This window comes from Cygnus atratus, chromosome 2 (assembly GCF_013377495.2).
Source record: "Cygnus atratus isolate AKBS03 ecotype Queensland, Australia chromosome 2, CAtr_DNAZoo_HiC_assembly, whole genome shotgun sequence".
In the NCBI taxonomy this organism is placed as follows: Eukaryota; Metazoa; Chordata; class Aves; order Anseriformes; family Anatidae; genus Cygnus; species Cygnus atratus.
Genome location: NC_066363.1, coordinates 61,360,818 through 61,374,210, shown reverse-complemented (window position 1 = coordinate 61,374,210; position 13,393 = coordinate 61,360,818). Strand labels below are relative to the sequence as shown.

Sequence of the window (13,393 nt, the reverse complement as noted above, 5' to 3'; positions counted from 1 at the left end):
ACACTGCCTTCCTACCAGCCCATGAGACGCTGGGCTAAGTAGCCTAATCTTTCCTCAAAGCAGCAAATAAACCACTTTTAAAAAGCACTGTTTTGATACTTTCCACTATTTCTTAGTGCTCTGTTCTGATTTGCTCAGCAGACATCCCCTTAAAACCTCCAGTGCCTTCAGCTGGGTCTTCCTGCCTCCAGTAATGAGCACGGAAATTGCTAAGCCGTAAAAAGCTAAGCCCTCCCAGTCTGCCCACGTCCTTCACCCCTGCAGCCTTCCCTCTGCCAGTGAGCAGCCAGACCTAGCCTTGGCAGTTAACTGGCTTTTTCACCAACTTCCCTTTCTTCTGCTGCTTTTGCTTAGGTACCATCTCCCTAGACATCAGCTGCAACCTCTTCCCCTTTGAACCGAGATATATGAAATCATTATTCTTAAGATAATTGTCATTTTGACAAAAATGTTTCAGTGTTGCCTAACAAAGTATATGCACTAGCTTCTGAAAATGACAGAAGGGCTTGTCTAGCTCAGACCAATGACTAGAAAATTGTGAGTATCATGTGTCTTAGAATCATAGAATGGTTTGGGTTGCAAGGGACATTTAAAAATCATTTAGTTCCAACACCCCTGCCACGGACAGGGACATCTTTCATCAGGTTGCTCAAAGCCACGTCCAACCTGACCTTGAACACTTCCAACATGGAATTGTAGCATGAAGTTGGGTTTTCTGGCTCAGTGCATGTTACCCTTCACTCATGCAGGGTTATTCTAAGAACACATACTGGGTAATCCCTTGAAAATATGAATTGCTTACAGTCTTCTGGTTGGAATGCCTTACTTTCATGCTCCCACTCCCCCATGGGAAGTCAGTGTGAAAGAACCTGGGGTGTTAAGTGTTTGGAATCTAAATACAAATTAAGAAAAATGACTTTAAGTCAAGCAGCTTTCTCCACTTGGCTTAGTAAGTGGTTGGTGCAGAAATTGTCGCATGAAATCTCCTGTAGCTCATCTGTGACTGGTTGGCACCACTCACCAGGGCGATTCCCTACCTCACTGGAAAGATGCGGTCATACTGCAAGTTTTCGACTCCCAAATGTCAGTGTTTAGAAACAGATTGTTGTTAGGGTTACTCTGATATGAGCTTGAAATTTGCCTGCCACATATTATGCACAACATTTAGTTGCAATTTTTATTTTGTTTAACATTCCTGCAGGCAGGCTCCCAGGGTAGACAGAGCTCAACAGCGGATGCAAACACAGACAATTATTGATCATAATACCTTTTTAAAATACATGAGTGTATTTGTCCAGCTCTTTTTATGATTCTTTCCCCGCACAGAAAGTGTTGCTTTGCAGAGATAAATTCTACATCCTAAGGACCACATCTGCTCTCCTTGACCCTTTCTATTTGCATGGTAACCATATCAGAGACAACAAGGCCACCCACACACAACTAATTCATCTCCACTCTCAATTCTTCCACCTCATTAATGGAAAATTCATATACATAAAGACAAAATATTGCCCCAAAGTCTCATCTTACATTTTTCATGGTGAGTTCTGACACGCAATATATACGCTAGTGGAAAATGAATGGATACATAAACACAGACAACCTACAAAAAGAACAAACCAACAGATACCTCACAGACAAAGTTCTATTTATTCCGTTCAGAGATTTAATCCCTCAGATTTAGGAGGAAGCCCTTAGGTGACACAAGTCAGGTGTGATTGCTTTGAAGCCGTTCCTCTATAAATAAAACTTTCTGGCTTGGGTTCATTTTCCTTCCGCTTGAAGGAAGGGACTACAGGATTTGCTGCCTGTAAAGCTGGACTCAGTCAGTCACTACCAAACACATTAATCCTGACGTGTTTAGCATTAGAGTCAGACAGCAGCAATGATTTTAATGAGATCAAAGAAAAGAGTGGACTTACCAGCACACTTCCACCAGCCTTAGGCTGTCTAGCCAGGCTCACACCCATCCATTCGTCATCTCTGTCTTCTTTACAGGTCTTTCCACAGAGCATGCCCCGAGAATTGCCTACAGAAGGAGGGGAAGGGCAGCAAGGCAAGGAGATGTGAGTTTTAAATATCTACCCCATAGGAAAAGTGATTGTCCATCAAACATCTGCCTGTCAGTGCTTTTCTTTTCCCTTTCAACCCAGTTATTACTTCTTGTATGCATTAGTCAGGGTGGTGTTCTCACCATTACTAAGGCACCATCCATAGTAGAAGAGAGACCCTGTCCCAAACAGCCAGCAGCTATTACAGTATGTCCACAGCTTTACTTGAATAAACCATTCAACTGAAATCAATGGGAGAGATGGGGGATTGCTTGCAGCATGCAATCAAAATAAAGTTATCCTGCAAAATGAGATACGGGGCATTTAAAAAAATTGAGGTCTAAATCCTTAGTCCTCTCAGGCAGTATTCATGAATCCATGAAAGATGGTTTATGCTACAGTAGGTGGACAAATCAAACTTGCCAAAATATTGTTTTAACCCATGTAAGCTTCATAAAAAGAAATTCTATGTCACTAAAATGTGAAAAGATTAATAAACCAATACTAACATAGGTTTTATTATAGATGGAGAAATCAATACTGTGAATCACATGACCAAGAAAGAGAAAATATGTAAAGACTTCAATTTTCTCCCTCAGAATCCAGCAGAAGGTTTTAGATCAGAGCCTTACTTTGGGAATAGGCAGCCCATCTTCCCCTGATTCAGACAGTAGGTCAGAGAAATGAGTTGATCCTGATCAGTGTACCAACAGTGTACAAGCACGGCTCTCTCAGAGGACCTTACTACCTTTCGCACTCGAAGCAAAGGCAAGGTATCATTAGCTGCATTACGAGGCAACCCACAGCCTGCTGTGATGCTAATAACTCTGACATCATGCACCCATCACCCCACCACCTGGTCATCCCACACCCACCTCCACCAGGAGAGGCAGATGGATCCCTCTCAGGGTCCTGGAGCCTCTTTGAAGCTGGCAGGAGGACTGCCAGCTATGTGGGGCCTTCTGATCCCTCCCTCAGAGCATCACTGCTACTCACCTCGACCCATATCCAGCTCCGTGCATCTTCTGTCAGGATTGGTGTGGACTCGACATTTAAACACCGCTCCTGGGGACTGAACAGAGGTGCTGTATTTAGAGTCTGCCTTGGGAGCTCCAACCAAGACCCTGGAAACCAAACACAAAGTAACAAGTGATTAATTTCAAGTCAAAAGAGAAAAACAACAAACAAAAGCAAGGTTCGCGTTGCCAGAGGTTCCTCACCAAAAAGACTTTTTCCAGCAACCTTGTAAAACGATGACATTGATTCACAAGATGAAAACAACACTGACGGTGAAAGCATTTTTTTCCAGTGAAGCCATGAATACTTTAATAAGTTAAATTTCCATTAGCAGTGTAACACTTTTGAAGCAAGTCCTTTCCTCACCCCAGATAGCATTTAGGAGAGTATTAGGAAAGACGACAGCAGCTGCATCTATTTTTCCTCAGTTTTAACTATATCCCTATCAACCCAAAAATTCCACAAGAGCTAAAATACACCCATGAGATGAGGAAACCTGAACCTGCTTGTTTCTGGCCAGCTTAAGTTTAATAAGGCTACTAAGAAAGTTGAGGCACCCCCTTATCAGAAGATTTTATGTAATTACAGTTTAAAAAAAGGGGGGGGGGACGACAACACAGGAACAAATCTCCTCCACAGTGCCTCGCCATCAGCCCTCATTAGCATTAAGGCTGGGATGACTATACCTGGAGTAGTTGTCCCATGTGTGAGAACTAGTGCCTTGGGAAATTCCAACACAGCTATGCTCATGGGGTTCCTAGATGTAGCCTTGAAAGATGATAAGCACTTTCAGCTAAGTGGATCATCCCACAAGTGACTGTTTAGCAACCTGGTAGTTTCTCATGCCTTCTCCTCATTAAAGGGACAATCTCCTCACCTGGCTGTGAACTTGGATGTGGGCACTTGAGGGTGAGGAAGGAGGTTAAGCAGGAGGAAGGCAGTGCCGGGGAGGACGATGGGGAGCACCAAGCAGTTCAATATCAGTTCTGCAGATACCCTTGCACTGTGGGGCAGGGCAAAGCTTTTGTATCTAACAAAATCCGTGCTGAAGTTAAGCCCAGGGCTGGAACTGAGGGCAACCGTCTCTAAAAGACAGCCTCCAGCGTTTGTGTGCATGGGTGCTGCCTGTTGACCAAGGAGGCACCACTGTTGACCATGGGTGCTTGACCAAGGAGGCACTGCTCTTGGTTTAGCCACTAAAAGGATAGAGAGCTACTGGTGCAAAGTCCATCCAGGCACACAGCCCACCCACGGCATGGATGGACAGCCCAGTACAAGTCCCAGAACGGAAGCTTTCCTGGTTTTAAAGGTTTTCCTTCTTTAAAGTTCCATTCCCAACCACCACCCATTGTCACCATCCCCATAAATACAGAGACCTGAGGCACAATGCACGCACATGTCCAGCGCCAGCCTGGGCCACCTGGATGAGCTGCCATCGGGAGCCTCCTCTATACCATATGCTTCCCCACACATCGCAAAACCACCCCATGGCACTTGGAAACACATTCACAAAATGAAACGAAACCCTACATTTTCTCCCAAGTCTCATGAGCTGAGCAGTATCATTTGGAGAAGTTCAGTGGGGCTGCTCTCGATAACACACGTCATGTTTGCACAAGTGAGAAGAATTAGTGGCTGAAATGCTTAAGTTCCTTAAGCCTACAAAGCCTGCACATTGGGGACCGAAAGCAAAGGAGCCTGAAATAATAGCCCAACATGGAAATCCCACCAGCCAGGCAGCAGGCAGAAAATCCAATGCCAATCATCTCATTTACACAGGCAATGAATGCATGTCATTCACTTATTGACATTCATGAGGTCCAACAAAAACAAACAAGGGGGCATATTACTAACTTAAAGAGTTACTGGTTCGAATTGCAAATGGCAAGAAACTGTTTCTATGACCTGTTGTAACAATAAGGTAATGTGGGCCAGGCTGACCTCCAGTTTAAATGAAGCTTTCCTCTAAACCAAGAAAAGTAAATTCGATTCGGCAATTAGTGCAAAAGATACCTCAGACTGCAGAATGCCAGATGAAGACCTCTTCAGATCTCTTTAAAAAGCTGAATGGGAAAAATCGGTAATTAATGATCTGAGTAGGCCACAGGCGCAGATTACATGACTCAGATTGTCTTGAGTGATACCTTTCAAAAACATTTGTCACATCTCCCCACATGGACTGAGCACAAGGAAGCAGCCACTAAAACCAACTGGTGACACGTGCCAGAAGCAAATCTATTTTGGATTGTCCTGAACGGCCAAACATCCAAATTCGGTATTTAGCCTACCTCACACACCATGTAATCTTAGGATCTTGTTTCTTTCATTCACTCTTGCACTTCCCCCCCAGTGACTGAAACCTCTGCAGGTTTCCTGTTCCCTCTGGTGTGACCCATGCTTGCCTGTGCCTGGGAAGAAGTCACCTTCAGGGAGATGGGAGGTCTTTCTGCTGGGTCCCATGCTTTTTGGCTGGTCAGGTTGGCATTTGTCACATACCACTTGCTGTGGTTCTATTCAAAGACTTGAGGCTGGGATATTACCTTTGTCAAGAAAAGATTCCTTTACTCTTTCATCAGTTTCTGTGTGTAACTGCTTAAACTGTTGGACGAAAATCACCTATTTAACTGCCACAAGACTCCCAGCAGGTCTGGACAGAAGACTCACTTTCCTGCTAGCGTTTTGGAGCTCACTGAGCAAAACAAACGTCTGTTTTGCATCTCCCCTACACATTAAAACACCTTTGAGGTCTTTGGAGACTTCTGTGAAACAATGCTGCAACCGGAGAAGGTGTTTTTCTCCGGTACCATACCAAAACAGAAAGGCATTTCAAAACAAAGCCTCGGAGCCTCACACAGTCTTCTCATGCCTCAGCACTGTGCATTCTGGCCTGACCTAAACACAAGGATACCTGAACAGCCCAGAGAATCACAACCCTGGTGGTTTTTTTGTTTGGTTGGTTTGGTTTGGGTTTTTTGTTTGTTTTTTGCTATTACCAGGCAACCTTCCAACCATTTTAACAAGCCTTAGGTTAAAATAGCCTTATTTTGTGGTACAGTTCTTCAGGGGTACTATAGGACTGCTTGGACTATCAGCAAGCAAGCACCAGCAGTCTTCCAGCCTTCTGCCAAAGGCTTATGGTGTAGCCTTTGCGGTGATTATCCATGAGCATAAGCTCTCACCACAACCATAAAGTGTCACAGGAAGCCCCTAGGATGTTGTGATCAGCTGCAGGGAGACACCTCGATCAGGAAACCACACCACAGGAACGGGATCACTTCCCAGTGAAGACAACCAAGGGGTTAGGGCCATTTTAGGGTCACTTTTGCTTGACAGGCACAGAAATCTCTAAGAATTGGCTACATCCCAATGGCTCTGTGAACCAAGTATTGGGATCTAAACTGACATGAGAAGCAGTAAGCAGAGAGGCCATTTAACCTTCTCTTCTTGCATTCGTACTCCCACAGCTGAGGACAAACGCCCTCATCTGTATGGAGACGGCTATGCAGCGGTGCGGTCAGAAACCATCGCATTGCAGAGGCCACATCAGCCAATATTATTGGACGACAAGGAGCTTTTCTGGCCCCAGGGAAATCCACACCTTCTTAAAATTACTTCCTGACGAACACTAACTATCACTTTGCTGGTGATTGACCCTCAGGACGTACAGATTTGGAAACTAAGTGCTGCATTTAGCGGAAAGAACAGTGAAGGGAAGTGTCAAGCTGCCCAATGGCGTGGAGGGATGCCAAGCACATTAAGCATCAGCCTGGAGCATGCCAGGAGTGATTAGGCAATCACAGTTCAAGGACTGGGGAGAGTAGGTACCTCACCTCGCTGCAATGTTAAGTGGCAGGGGAAAAAAAGTCTTTAAATATCCTTGCATACCGCAGCAGATTTCAAAAGCAGTGCCAGAGGAGGGTGAAACTCATCCCAGCTGAGTTTCTCCCCACCAGAAAGGTCTATGCCACTTGTTTAGCCCTCAAAATAAAAATCACAAAGGTTCATCCAACACATGCAGAGCGAGAAGCAGGACCGTTATTGGGGCAGTAGATGGACAACTTGTGAGCAACACCAACAATCCCATATTCCCCACCTTCTCCAAACACCCTTGCTGCACCTACAGCATCCCTGCATCATTGATGCAACATGGCATCATTAACACAACAGCCAGCCTCTGCCAGGGCAGTCTGCTCCTATGTCTTATTTTGGGTACAGACAGGTGCATCATACACTAATGACATCTATCCATCCATCAGCCTGAGATGCAAAACCACCTTCATGCTTCAGCAACAGTGCAATCTGGCAAAGAGCAGGGCCAAAGAAGCAAAGCAGCAGCACAATAGCCAGCCTCATTCCTTACTGTAGTTCTCACAGCAGGATGCCATGCAGCTAAACTGACTCCCTTACTTTTTAGTGCCGGATCATGTTGCCAGAAAGGATGAAGTTGTTACCCTGGGCTTGCTGAGGGATTGGGGGGTGTCAATAAGGAGAAGACATAAGGAGGGGAAAGGAGAGAGATAAAGTAACATTATTAACAGAAGAATGATGAGGGATGTCACATCATTAACATCTTTTACTGGGGCAAAATCGACGTTGTTGCTTCTTGAACTGTCTCTGAGAAAAGCAGAGGAAACCGCATTCTTGGTCGCTTTGTCGGGTCTTTACTCCAAGCTTCCAAATTATTTCCAGAGAACAGAAGCACTTCAGCCTGTCTGTGATCCAAATGCAAGCAACCACCTGGATCCTTACTCTGCTAGAAATGGCAGTGACGGGGAGCTGGGTAAGCCTTTCAAGATTTACAGTCATAAAACCCGCTCAAGGAAGGAAAACGGGACATTGTCAGAAAAACAATAACTTCAGCACATCTGTGATGACAAACCTTTCTTGACACAAAAATTGTGTGAAAACAACTCCTAAAAGGAAGCTTCATTGCAATTAACTATTTCAGACATGTCAAAGGCACTGACTTTCATCACTATTGCAGTGGAGGCTGAATACCCATTATAATTTCTGTGTCTAGGGCTGTGTAGCAGCCTAACTATCTGTATTTATCTGACAACACTTCAAACCAAATATTCCTCCTTTAGTTCCTCTGGCAAGAATATTTGGCTCACATAAATCTTCACAAATCATCAAACTCTGGGTTGGTTTACTGAAAACCTGCAGGTTTATGGCAGATAACACAGACAAGCTCCTTTGTGGTGTTGGAAAACAAGTGGTTGAAACACTGAAGTTGAAGAGCTGGCAATTACAGATACCATTTTATTATGAAAAAAATGAATTTATATAAAAAGCACATGGACAGACTGTTGAGAATAATACACTTCAGCGATCAGAAATACTCTAGGGGAATACTGGGTCCTCGGGCAATAAAGATTAAGAAGCCTTGAGCTATCAGGACAACATTCTCCAATGGTTGGGAGCATGTTAACACATGAAATAGATTTAGACAGGCAGGAGACAGCCTCAGATAGGATCGACCACAGTTCTGCAGGCTCACATAGTGCACAGCTCACCAGGCAAGCCATGTATGACTGAAATATCACAGTCCAAAATTAACTTAGGTTAATTTCCCACAACAGCATATAGGCCAGAGGGACATGAGAAACCAGAATCATAATGTTTCTTTGTGTAAAGAAAAGCTATGAAGCTAAGAATGAAACCGACACACAAAAACAATAACCCTATGACTATTAATAGGAGCTGTATGTTACAATGGCATGAATAGAAAACATTTTTGCTACATATTCCATATAACAGCCTTCACCCTGTCCACAGCTTATCACAGTTTGAAAGAAAAATACATCACCTGCTAACTTTACAAGCCAACTAAGGAAACAGCTATATAGCTTTGCACACAAAAGCTTCACACAGAAAAACCTGACAAATCCAAAAAATGCTATCAGTTCTACTAACCATTTCCCTCTGCACTCAGCCAATAAAACAGAGACTGTATCTTGTGCTTGAATAATCTGCAACGTGTAATCTCTTTGAAATGGAAATCAGAGGCTTTTATGCTCTGAAGTGATATCTGTAGGCAGAAGTAAGGTTCTGTCCAGTATGATTAGGATTTTAAAACAGTACTATACAATACTGCAAGCCTTTGTGCCCTACTCAGGGGACGAGGATATAGCTAAAGGCTCAGACGAGGGTTCAGTCCTTTGATGGTCTGAATGCCCAGAAAGATTGGCCAGATATTTTAAGCTCTCCAGAAGAAACATATTAAACACTTAAAATCGATTTTACATCACAGTATGAAAAAAAAAATGCTTGCACTCAGAATATGCCCATTCAGTTCAAGGCGACATCTTCAGAAAACTGAAGAAGGCTGCACATACTTCTATGAGCAAAACTTTGCTGTCGCTTCACAGGTTGACAATCCTACCCTCACGATTTTTGACAGCCCTGTGCAGATGCTGACCATATAAAGCTGCTGCTCACCCTTCCAGGTGCTAGGGCTAATGCGTTTTTTTAGTTATTTAAGAACACTTTGTGATGTTAGACACTTCATGGTTCTGGGTGCCACAGGCAAGGCTCCGTGAAGAAGCTGCGTTTTCAGAAAATAGGTGTGAAATAATTTGGGGCATCAGACTTCTTACAGATGTCTGCCTTCAGAGGGATGCCCTGGGCCACTGATCCAGCATCATTTACAGGCAGAGCGGGATGTCGCAGAGATTCTCCTCCCTGCTCACCCTCCCCTTCCAAAATGACACCAGCAGGTGCCACCTGAAGGTAATCCACGTCACCATCCAGAAGGACCGGCACTAAGACAAGGAGCAACAAGCTGCATCATTCTCTTCTCACCGTATCTCGCTCGCCCCGCGGCGAGCCCCCCGCACTCTGTGTCGAACACAAGCCACTTTCAGCCTTTTCATCCTTTGTTGCTTCCTGCCCTGAGTTAAGCATCGCTGTGAACTGAGAGCTTTTCTTTCCTGAGAGCTTTTCCTCTGCGAAGCCTTCTGATAAGTCCTTAACAGCGAATGCTCCGGAAAAGCCGCTGCGCAGAGAGGCAGAGTACACAACTACTTGTGAACTAAGGGGCATGAAAGAGAGTCATTTTGGAAGAACTGGCCGCCAGCATGAATACATTTATTTATCTATCACAGTGCGCTACAGTTCCAACACCAACAGCTGAGCAATCGGGCCATATCTACGCATGAGAGATAAAGACGAGCTTTGTGGGCACGCGCTGGCAGCGGCGGCTCCTGATCGTGGAAGGCCACGAGACGACACCGGCTAGGTCCAGCTAAGAGAAAAAATCCCTTTTAATTCTAACAAAGAGCCTCTGACCCAAACGAGGGAGAGACAGACCACGCTCCAGGGCTCTTTTCAACCAAGAGGACCAATGAAAAGCTTGCCAGTGTGGATAATTTTTGGGGGAAGTGGACAAACTTCCTATCCTTACCCAAAAAAATCAAAGTTACGTGCCTGTTCCCCCGTGCCTCGTCCCAGCAGCGGGCACACGCCGGCTCTCCCACTGCTACCCCTCCATGACCGGCACTGTCACCGCGAAAAAGACTACTAAAACCCATTTCTTTTCCCCTTTTCCCCCATTTAAGGCAGCACGACGGCTGCTCGCACCGCCTTTCCCCCCGGGGATTGCTGTCTGTCGGGGTCCCCTACTCACCACCGGGTGCTGTCGTGGTAGTGCTGCAGTACCGAGTAGCCGAAGAAGGAGCCGTTGGGGCCCTGGAAGACCACCGGGAGCCCCAGGTCCACGTTGTAGCAACGAGCCAGGGCCGCCGCCAGCAGCGCCGCCAGCACCCGCCACCCCGCCGCCATCCTGCGAGCCCCAGCCCCGCCGCCTCCTCCTTCTTCTCCTCCTTCTTCTCTTCCTCCTCCTCCTCCTCCTCCTCCTCCTCCTCCCGGGTTCACTTCTGTGCCCGGCTCGGCTTCGCCCCGAGCCGCCAGCACCCGGCGGGACTGGGCGACCCGCCCCGCCCCGCTCCGCCCCGCGCCACCGCCGCGGTGCCCCCTGGCGGCCGCGGCCCGCAGCCGGCCCCCCGCGGCCTGAGCCCCGCAGCCCCGGGGGGCGCCGTGAGGCGGGGGGAGAGGGCCCCTAGGGGTGCCCCGGGAACCAGGGGGGTCCTGGCAGCACCCCGCGGCACCCCTCGGGTTGCTGATGGGGGGCGCTGGGTGGCCGGGGTGGGTGAGGAAAGGGGTGGTTCGCGGTGTGGTGAGGGGAGAGGGAGGAAGGTCTGGGGGTGAGGAGCTGATTTCTGTCTGAGGGACGGAACACAAGACACTTTGGGAAGAATACCAGGCCCATGTGTTCTGCCATGAGGCTGTGAAAGAAGTGGCAACAAGCCGTGAGTCCCTAAAACAATTGTAGAATCATAGAATGGCCTGGGTTGGAAGGGACCTCAAGGATCATCCAGTTCCAGCCCCCTGCCATGGGCAGGGACACCTCCCACCAGACCAGGTTGCCCAAGGCCCCATCCAGCCTGGCCTTGAACGCCTCCAGGGATGGGGCATCCACAGCTTCTCTGGGCAACCTGTGCCAGTGCCTCCTTACCCTCTGAGTGAAAAATTTCCTTCTAACCTCTAATCTAAATCTGCCCTCTTGTAGTTTAAAACCATTCCCCCTTGTCCTGTCATTATCTACCCAAGTAAAGAGTCCTTCTCCATCCTTTTTATTAGCCCCCTTTAAGTATTGAAAGGCTGCAATGAGGTCACTCCAGAGCCGCCTCTTCTGTAGGCTGAAAGCCCCAGCTCTCTCAGACTGTCTCCATAGGAGAGATGCTCCAACCCCTTGATCATCTTTGTGGCCCTCAAGCAGCAACATTCATGGCTGAACAAAGGCTGAAAGTAATTGTGCTAATATTTTAAAAGGTAGACTGTCTGGGACCGAAAATAAACAATAAAAGATGGACGAGAGCCAAGGCAAGAAGGTAGTCACCTCCAGTGGGCAAGAGAAATGTCACACATCCTCCTGCATGAAGAGGGGAGGGGAGTTACAGGCTAAAATTCTCCGACCTATAGAACCCACACATTTATTATTCAGCAAAAAAATGGCAGTTTGTTGTGCTTGGGGTTGTTGTGAAGGTGTGTTTAGGTTGATCTTGAGGATCGGCACTAGGAGCTCAGGAAAGAAGTGCTCCCACAGGAATAACTGGAAGTTTCATTTGTTGCTGTTAGCCCTTGTTTTGGCTACTTCATTCCACGTACTCTTCTCATCCAGGAGCAGGCTCGCTGGGAGAAGTGCAGTAGATCCCAGGAAATGCAATGGCAGAGGGGCCAGGAGCTCCAACACGATGGGAATTGCTGCTTCTGGCAAGCAGCTGGAAACACACAGACACGTGCTCAGCATTTCTTGCACCGGCACAAGCTGGGTGTGCTTGGCACCTGAGGGTTTGCAGGGAACTTGCTGCAGATGACAACAGTGAACCCTAATGAAGAATGTTGGATGTCAGGGCTGTTGGAGAGCTGCTGTGGGAATACTCTTGAAGGTAAAGTCATCTTTCAGTACAGGAAGCTCTCAGGGAAAGTTTAGTATCTCCTGTGAAGGGATTGAGCTGATTGTGGGTTTGTGCTGAGGGTGCATACTCAGTGAGAAGGTAATTTTGTGGTAAGCTGTTTCATGACATTGATATGGCTCTTTCAAAAGTGTAGCTTGTTCCTGCAGGGGAACATCCTCAGATAAAAGCCATCTCCAGACTATAGGTAAGCATTGACCTTGAGCATCATCCGCAAGTGCCCTGGGGCTGTGCATGTATACATACATGTTGCTGTTTGGAAATTGCCCTTTTTGATGTTGAATGTGATGCCAGAAAGTGGATGTGAGCATAGGAATATTCTGGGGACAAGCTAAGTAGAGCGGCAGCGATTATAGAATTAGGTGGTGGAAAAAATCAGCAGAGGAAGGGAGGCTTCCAGCCATCCAGATATTTTATACTTACCACATAAAGCTTAGCAGTGTACTTATTTAAAGCTCTTGCTCAAGGTGGCTTATGGAAAGGCTGGGGCATTTTGAGACTTCAGTTTTGGGGGGTTAAAATTGCAAATGATGATGCAAGGACTTAGCAACACGTCACGTTGAAAGGAGAGGTTAAACTTGTGAAAGTGACATGCTTCTGCCACGGACCTTGTCTGCAGATTACTGTAGCTCCACCACCATGAGGGTCTTCACATCTGCTTCAAAAACAGGTTGAGCAAAGCAACATTGCATTGTTCCCTTATTACCCTTCTGTAAGCTTAAAGAGTGTGTTAATTATCCACACATAAATCTATACACAGGCACATACACATAAGTATGGCCAGGGTTATGCAGAAGTGAACAGTGAATGTTCTCCAGTATTAAATCTAAGTGACACAGTGCTTAATAC

General features: G+C 46.5%; 1 protein-coding gene across 2 annotated transcripts in view; it reads right to left on the bottom strand.

The window, feature by feature from the left end:
* The window catches only part of ITGA9 (integrin subunit alpha 9), a 216,824-nt gene extending 205,800 nt beyond the window's left edge, over positions 1–11,024 (bottom strand). The window contains exons 1-3 of one of the 2 annotated variants that reach the window (XM_035552621.1): positions 10,696–11,024; positions 3,048–3,175; positions 1,923–2,029 (exon numbers count right to left, since the gene is read on the bottom strand). In XM_035552621.1, the coding sequence (XP_035408514.1) occupies positions 1,923–2,029; positions 3,048–3,175; positions 10,696–10,850 (390 nt within the window). In that variant the 5' untranslated portion in view covers positions 10,851–11,024. The remainder of the gene's footprint in view (positions 1–1,922; positions 2,030–3,047; positions 3,176–10,695) is intronic. The other variant, XM_035552622.2, reaches the window with a different exon arrangement.
* Between the last annotated feature and the right edge of the window lie 2,369 nt (positions 11,025–13,393).